Source organism: Corvus brachyrhynchos, unplaced genomic scaffold (assembly GCF_000691975.1).
Source record: "Corvus brachyrhynchos isolate BGI_N302 unplaced genomic scaffold, ASM69197v1 scaffold285, whole genome shotgun sequence".
Lineage (NCBI taxonomy): Eukaryota > Metazoa > Chordata > Aves > Passeriformes > Corvidae > Corvus > Corvus brachyrhynchos.
In genome coordinates this window covers 213685-222520 of record NW_008238323.1, presented here as the reverse complement: position 1 = coordinate 222520, position 8836 = coordinate 213685, and the positions used below count along the sequence as shown (strand labels likewise).

General features: G+C 42.8%; 1 protein-coding gene across 1 annotated transcript in view; it reads right to left on the bottom strand.

Moving 5' to 3' along the window:
• Positions 1-1888: 1888 nt before the first annotated feature.
• CFAP53 (cilia and flagella associated protein 53) overlaps positions 1889-8836 on the bottom strand; it is a 21134-nt gene continuing 14186 nt past the window's right edge. Inside the window, exons 5-9 of the mRNA XM_017734338.1 lie at positions 8776-8816; positions 5748-5967; positions 4481-4696; positions 3949-4051; positions 1889-2561 (exon numbers count right to left, since the gene is read on the bottom strand). Coding sequence (XP_017589827.1) covers positions 2339-2561; positions 3949-4051; positions 4481-4696; positions 5748-5967; positions 8776-8816 — 803 coding nt within the window. The 3' untranslated portion in view covers positions 1889-2338. The remainder of the gene's footprint in view (positions 2562-3948; positions 4052-4480; positions 4697-5747; positions 5968-8775; positions 8817-8836) is intronic.

Sequence of the window (8836 nt, the reverse complement as noted above, 5' to 3'; positions counted from 1 at the left end):
CCTGCTGAAGGCAAACTTCTTCCAGTCTGATCTTTTAATCTTGTGCAGACCTCATGTTCACTGCAGAGGAAATTTGCCTCCATGAGCAGGAGCTCAGACACTCTATAAATATTTGATAGCTCTGACCACCTCTTCTGAGTTATTATTTTATTAAAGAAGGAGATTTATTATGGTTCTGGATGACTCAAATTCACAAAGCTCACCAATGTGGTATTTTTTATCTCTCCTATCGGGTGTACCCAACAAATGTCACAGCCTTTAATAACATGCTTTAATTAATCCTGGCATTCTGAATGTGCTATTATCTTCATTTTTCAGAGAGGTCACAATAGTAAAGGAAAATCTACATTGCTTGCATGGGCTACTCCAGGAGTCTGTGGCAGACCAGGAAATTAATCTCTTAATCATTCTGCCAATTTGACTCAGAGGTGAGAGCACAAAACTATGACTACCTCAGCTCTCTGGACTGATGAAACTGTTTCCTTTATCTGAGATAGCCTTTCCCACCTGCAAAACAGGAGGAGCAGTGTATGTCCTCTGTGTCGCTCTGGAGATGGCTGCTGAAAAGCACCATGTAAAGGCTCGACAGCCTGAATCAACCTACCTCTCCCAGCCCGATGTTTCACCTTCTTGGCAGCTTCCTTCCTCAGTATCCATAGGACAAACCCTGTTTGGATCCATGAAATCCAAGAAACAAGCTATGAGAGGCACTGCTCTGGTCTGTCTGGTCCCCTGTCGGGATGGTAACAGTTCCAGTGGACTTGTCTCTCTTCCATCTGCTGACTCAGGAAGTTTTGTCTGTAAGCAATGATAAAATCCCACCACACTCCTTTTCCCCTCAGCAGGGCCAGGTTCTTCCACCATTTACACCCAGAATTAGCTGGGTTGCTGAAAGACCACTGATACTGTTTCAGATTAGTACATCTCCACCTGGCTTTTTTTCTCCACAGGAAAAAAAAACGTTTGTCAACTTGGTGTCTGCTTTAAACCGAGATGAGACAACTTTGCAGGCTGTTCATTCCTAATTTGTTCCAAGATGTCTGGAATCTGGGGCTCCTGAGCTCTGATCCCAGCTATTTATCAGCTCTCTGTGCATCCATTCGTGTCCTCACACAACAAAAACACAGCCCGGTTTGCCAACAGGGAGCCACACGCTGAAAAGGAAGGCAGGAGGACAAAAATGGTAGAGGAAGTGGTTAGTGAGAGATGGAAGTTTCAGAAGAAAAGGGTGAAAAAGCAGGAGCTGGAGGAAAGATGGGAAGCAGAAAAGCTGAAAGAGAGAGAAATAACTGCAGATAAGCAGCAGCAAAGACTCATGGAAAAATGAAAAAAAGTATATAAAACATTTCCAAATGCCACGAAGTCTGTGAGCAAGAAAGGGTAAGAGGTTTTACATGGATTCTTCACTTCCCTCCTCTGAAAAGGACAGAGGAAAAACCAAGGAAATACATAGCAAGGAGCTGGTCAAGGGCAGCACCATGGGGAGCAGCTGGGTTGCTCCCACCCCTGCTTCCTGTGTCACCCACTGCTCCTCCTGCTTTAGGGGCACTCTGGCCACTGGCATGGGCACGGAGAGGCCAGCAAGGTGTCCGTGCTCCGCACTGCCAAAATCCTCCAACACCTTCCTGGGGACATCCAGCCAGCTTCTGTGTTGCTGTCTCAAAATGGTGGTGGTGCTCAGCGCCCCTGTTCCATGTGTTCACAGTGTGGCAGTGGTAACAATCCAAGGAAGCCCAGAGAGGCAGAGGTGCCGTGAAAATTATAGAGAATAAACCTTTTTACAAGACAGGTCTAACAGCAGCCCTGCACACTTTATTCTGTCCAAGCAGAGGACTCACAGACTTGGGACTCCAGTATTCCACAGATCATTTCAACAGCTACCAGAATCTGTGCAAAAGAGTATCAGCTTTTTAATGTCCATCCCACAGTAAAATACATTCAGAGTTTTATACTTTTTATATAAATACAAAGAAAAGGATTTTGTTTGAAAGGCATTTTAATAAAGGTTTGCTTAAAGTTTTCTGCAAATTTTCTTTGTGCAGATTTTAATGAATGCCTGTGCATTATTTATGTCATAATAATTCACTATCATATTGCAGAGGGCAGACAGCATTCTTGAATTGCAATGTCAAGCACTTTGGATTGGATCAGATTTGTCAAAAAAAAATCCATGGGGGAAAAATAAAATTTAAAATACTATGTTTCTTGTAATTTCCAATTAAATGTTTTGAGTATCACAGTGGAGACAGATCTTCCAACTCAAGTCAGGTGTAAGCATCCTAAGAAAATGTTTCTAAAGGCAACTGAGTGAGCTAAAATATCATAGTGAGTGATGCCCTCAAGAGTCAGGCATCAGTGCTTTCTTCGTAGTGGGGGGCTTTACTATGGACTCGTTGGGCATTGACAGAATGAACTGTACCCTTTCTTGGTACTCTCTCTCTGCTTCCATATTTGATTCATGTTCTTTCTTCCTCTCATCTTCCTCAACTTTGTGGAGCCACTGCTGATAGGCAATTTGAGTTGTGAGCTGGTCTCGGTATTCTTTGGCCTTCTGTATTTTTCTGGAAATGCCAAATGAATAGGTTATTTAAGTGGTGTGGGTAATTATTATTATTATGTAATCTGTTAGCATTCGAGCTTAGACTAAAGAACCATTCAAAGCTCCTTTTAGCTGTTGAGAATAACTGCCACTATTAACCAAATGCTATGTGCTAACCTTATGTTCTTCAGAGAATTAACTGCATTCTGTTGTATCCTATAAAGCAGACTGTAAAACTGGTGCTTGACCAGAAAGAACAACTCCCTGTAATCAGCGTGCCTTTTCTGCTCCTCACAGCAACAGTGAGAGGACAGAGGATAACAGTGCTGGACTCAGTCCGTCCCTGGCTCGGGCTCAGTGCTGCTAGTGACACCCATCCGCACCCTCCTGAGAAGTCCCTGCTGCACTGATGTTCCTGGAAGTGGCTGTCAGAAGGAATCAACCTTCCATTCCACCTCAGGAGATGTGTACTGCTTTTACTCTGGAGAAGCAGAGGAAGTCTTAGGTGTTCAGGCCCTTCTGGAGCAGGAGTCACACAGACACTTAAATGCCAACAAAGTAGTCAGGACCTGTGCACTAACTCAACGGAGCTGAGCCACAAACCCGTCCTGACACTGCTGAGTGCCATCTCTGCTAAGTGGAGCATATCCCAGCTGGAGCCCAGCGTGTTTCCTTCACAAGAATGACATTTCTGCCACAGCCAGGAGATTGTTCCCAATAAAGCCCTCAGAGAACACAACAGATACCGGCTCGGGAAGGAGCTACTTGTATCCCCCGGACAAGAGTGGAGAAAGGGCAGGAGTACAAAAGAGTAGTAAGTGAGATAAGGCACTTTGCCCAAGGCTTTGCATGACACCCAGAGGAACATTCCAGCTACTGCGTGTAAGGATCTGCTGATCCAGAGGCACTGTGAGGCACGGAGAGCCCCATGCAGCCGGGTTATGTGCTGCAGCCTGGTGTTTTGGTGGCTGACACAGGATTGTTCAAGGGATGTCTGTGGGTGGAGTTTAGCAATAAGCCCGGACACACTAGTTCTCCTGGGGCAGGAACAAACAAACCTTTCATTAACCCTCCTCCCCAAACCTCTGCCACTCATAACAACAGCTCAGAGTATGAGGGGATGTGTTCAGTAAATATGGTTGATGTAAGTCCCATGATGACCCAAAAAGACCAACACAAGGATATGTACCACTATTGTCCGAAGTCAGAATTAATGACTTAATACCAACTGCAGTATTACAGGTCTGCTACTGAGCAGTTTGGAACTGATAAGGTGCATGGTGGTAAAGCCTCTCTAAATAGAAGGAAGTCCACCCAGTCAGAGTTATCAGAAAAAAAGAAACAGCCTGCTCACAAGTTTAAAAGATTGATCTGCAAAGAAATGAACTAATGACATAGAAGAAAAATACCTTTTACGTTTTTCTTCTTCTTCATGTTCGAATTCTCTGACTGCTTTAGCCACTGCATTCTTCTCTTCAGCAATCTCTATTTGCCTCTCTGCTTTTTTCTGCACTGGAAAACAATACCAAAAATACTTTTAGAAGGTAACAGCACTGCTAAGCTTGAAGGGACAGTGAGACTGCATTTGGGCTAAGTAGCCTAAATAAAGAATAAAGCTATTCTGAAGAACCACACAAACAACAGCAAGTGTATTCTCAGCTTACTTGTTTTTCATCCACTCAGAACTGGAAAGTTTTCACATTTAGAACTTCATAATAATATAGTTAATAATAATGACCATTTGCCCATGCAATACTTTTCTAGGCTTTGCTCTGGTGATGGCAATAGGAAATTAGCGTAGGAGTGAATTTTGGGAACAGGTTCAGGGAGGATCACATTGTTGTCCACTCTATCACACAGCCTGTGTGTGCTGGGCCAGATGCTGTTCCCAGCAGCAGGGTGCTGTACTGCCCCTGCCCAGACACGTGTTCAACCACTTACACTTCTCCTCCATCTGCAGCTCTCTTGTCTTCACGACATCTCTCAGCAGCTGAAATCGAGCCTCCCTCTCTAGTTTCATTTTCTCAACCTTCTCGGCCCAAACCTGATCCCTCTCTTCCTTGAAGAGCTTCTCGTCTTCTCTTTCTCGCTCCTTCTCCTTCCTCAGCTGTTCAGCCATATGTTCCAGGTATGTAAGTTGCTCCTTTAACAGCACTTGCTGCAAACACACAGACATTTGCATATCTGAGTAAATTAGTTTAAAAAGCCTTTCAAAACCTGAAGAGAAGTGGTGGTTCCCAGCCAGTGTGGGAGCTAGGAGCCCAGAGCTCGATTCCAAAACCTGCCATGGGAAAGAACTGCTCAGAGTCCTCTACCTAGCCAGACGACAGCACGTGAACAGAATAAATAGAGGATCCCTTTCCCCATAGCAGCTCAGCTGTCTACAACACACCCATTTTAGAGATTTTCCATAGCTGACCAAGCTACTCCACTATCACCTGCATTAGAAGCCTTGGGATCCAATAAACACAATAAATATCACCTCCTCTAATTCTGCAGCAAAGTCTAACACTGAGTTGATACAACTTTCCTAACCTACATGAGCTTCTAAACACCTCAAGCAGAGCAACGGATGCAGCTCTCTGCTGTGTCCTAAAGATCCTGAGACTCATTTGCACGCTGGAGTTGGGCAATCTACTTGTTTTAACTTCAGAAAATGACAGACATATTCGTTGATTCATGGCATCTTCAAGAAATACAACATGAAAGTTTGCATCTATCTATATATAGTTATTAAATATTTAAAAGCTTTTTAGTACTAATTAATTACAGTAAGTTAAATATTTCCTTTCTTCTGCAGTTACAAATACTTACTACATCAGGTCCATGAAACAAAAAATAGTTTTCCAGCCTCTATTATGTCCATGCTGCGTAAGGATGATAAAGCTCAGGTGATTTATACACAACGAAATCAGCATGGAGGGACAAAATGCCAGGATTTGCTGACAGCCCCCACTTCATTTATCCAGCCTGGTAGCCTTGCCGATTGCAAAGCAGGCTTTAAAGTGCTGTGGTTTTAACAGCTAGTGGGCTTCTGCAGAGGTGCAGAGCACTGGCAGGAGGAGAGGCAACAGGCTGTTCAACAAAAGAATTATCTCGTCCAGAGAAAAGGGCTTGTGTCTGTTCTCTGTCACACTGTGCAGTTCACAGGGCCACAGAACTAGTCTAGATGAGGTATCACCCCACAGTTTCACAATTAAACACCTTTTTTTTTTTTTTTTTTTTTTCTCATATTCCCTGTCGGGGTCCTGAAAATCTTCTTCCAAGATTTTCTTCTCTGTGGCAAGTTCAGTTTGCTTTTCTGCATCAAGACGATTCTTCTTGTCCCGTGCTGCTTTGAGCCATATCTCCCTGCATTCCTTCTGCTGATGTTGCTTCTTCCTTTCAAGCTCTTCATTTTCTTTCCTAAACTGGTGCAGCTCTTCTTCCTACAAGGATAAAAGTAGCTAGCTTGTAAAATCACTGCACAACTTCAACCTAAGTGATGGCTAGAGTTAGTTTATTGAAACGCTGAGGAGTAAAGCCTTGCTGACGACACAGAATTAGTGTCATTCACTAGACCTGTTAAAGCCTGAACATTTTAGCGTATCATTCCGTAGAATTCAGGATTTTCATCTGTAATTATCATATGCACTTCAATACAAAAACTGTATTGTGCCTGATGTTTTCCAAATGTTTCAGGCAGATAGACAGAGTCATCTCTTTAGGGAAGTCAGTATCATTGCAGCACGTGTGATCTATATCCAAGCCTCCCTACACAGCCATAAGCACTAACAAATAACAGAGCCACGTATTCCTGCGGTTTCCGTAGATATTATCTGTCCTGTGCCTGCGCTGGGTGTTCTGAGCACTGCATCTCTACTGGACACAAGGCTGCACCAAGTCAGTGATTGGATCCTTGTATCCTGATGAGCAGTTACTGAATTTCCACGGTTTCAAATATCCCACTTCATATTGGAAAGAACTTTATATTCTACTTTATATTGGAAAAATGTACAGTGAAACCGAGTTCTTAAAAAAGAAACAATGACAAATCGGAAACACATATTTGAGATGCCTCAATAGGTATGTGTATATTCAAGATTATTTAGCCCCCAAAAAATTCAAAAGTAGCATCAATAAGTAATTTATGAGTCTAATTTCTGGACATCTTGCAGCTGAGTAAGTGTACAAGCACAGCTGCACTGAAACATAGTCATAACATGGCACATGACCATCGCTGGCATTATATCATCTCAGAAATCATGCTTCAGCTGTCTCAAAGGCACACAGTTTTTTGTTAACCTGTTTTTAAATTAAATTTCTCTTTTGTAATGTGAATGAGTCTTCTAAAATGCATCAGCAGGTTTGTCATAAACAGCATGTCGAATCTTCCCCGTGTGGAAGCAGAAGCTGCACTCCCTAAGGAACATCCCTTTTTATGCTGGACATAAAGCACCCACAGATTCTTGCAGTATTTCAGAGCCAAGGCTGACTTTATATCTGCCTGAACTGTCAAATTCACTTTCAGAAGCTGGTAAAACAGCTTTGAAACTCAATATATATATAATTTGAGGAATAGAATTAGTAACCCAAAAGGCTTTGAACAGTAAAGGTGGAAATAAAGCAGAAATAGTTAGCGGTCTGCTGTGCAAGTTGGCCCGTGTCCTTGGCTGAATTCTGACATCAGTGAAGCTTTATGAGAGCAGCCAAGGACGGGATCAGTGAAAGTTTATTCCTTGGGGTAACACAACGTTGCAAATGTACAAAGAAATGGTTACCAACCGCCCCTCTGCAAGCCAGGACCAAAGTGCTGTGGCAGAAACTCATGAAACTACAGTCAGGATAAAATGAAGTCAATCACTTTCCCAGAAATCACAGTTCTTTAAGAGAAAAATAAGACAAAGGAGGAAGGCAGCTAATATAGGTAACATAGCTAATGCTAAAATTGCTGTCTCTGCTTTGTCATCCATTTCTGAGGTACCCTGGTGCACACCTATGGTCTATCATGCCAAAGGTGCAAGTTTTCCTTCACTAAATATTCTATTTTCACTGCAACAACCAGGAGAAACCTTTATGCACAGGGACACTTAGCTGTCCATTCACCCAGATGAAACTCCTGGTCATTAGGGGTTACCAGTCTGCAACAAAAAACTTCTAACAAGGCCATCTGCCACATTCCTCTTCTGCTGAGGAAGGATTACATCCCATTTTCCATACAGAAACTCTCCTTCAAAGAAAGCTTTTTTTTCAGAGACTCAACCACTTCACCAGAAATGTATCTCCTTGACAGAGCCCCAGGCAGCTGTCCAGGGGAAGACACGGAGTCTTCTATTCTAATAGTGTTTTTCTGAAAAGGCCAGTTAAGGAACAGCATTCTTTGCCTGGGAGGTTTCGCAGTGCCTTAGAAGTTGTTAAAAGAAAATAATTCTATTCTGCATGTTTTTAAATAAGCAAAACATTACAGTCTAGCTTGGAATAAGGACTCCACGATTTCACAGCCAGCATCTTCAGAGCTTTAGATCCATTATTGTCTTCATTTTTATAAAATAGGGAAGTATATATGACACCAGCATCAGCTTCCAGTGTCTAACAGAGTATCCTGTGTGATCATTCAGCCTCTACATGCAAATAGCTGCAAAATGAAGACTGAGTCTGAGCTAAATGACCTCCCATAATTCAAAGTCAACACAGAATACTGAACTAGCAAGCACCACTAAAGCCAGCAAAACTACAGCAAGATAGATGGAAAGAGATGATGAAAAAAGTGGGTAGTGGCCAAACAGCTGGGCCAAAGTAGCCAAATGCCTCCTGTGATGTGAGCTCAACAGCAGTCAGGTCTATTAGGTGAGAGAGCTTAGGTGCTGCTTACTAATTTGTTTAAAAAAATATGTAAAATAAATATTTCAGCTGGGAAACAAGACTCCCCTGCTATCCTGAAGGAAACTGGAAATCAGAAAGTGACAAAGATGTCTGGCAAAAGCTTAAAAATGTTACCACTTCCCACAACAGCTCTGAGAGACTCTGAGTGCCAAAACCCTTTAGAGTGCCAGGTTTCAAAAGATGTATTTCCCTCTGTAAACGGGAAGGCCTTTGCCACAGCTCTGGAAAAGAGGCTTAGTTTAACAGGACAGGCTCAGATACTAATGGAATCAGTGAAGATACAAATAAGGTATGGATTAGTCTAAATGTCTAGTAAGCCTGTCATCAAAAGGGCCTTCTGCACAAGCCTGAATGCAGAATGCTACGGAAATTACCAGCCATTCCGCCTCCTTTTTGATCAGCTGCTTGTCCTCCTCTCTGCGCGCGTCGTGCACT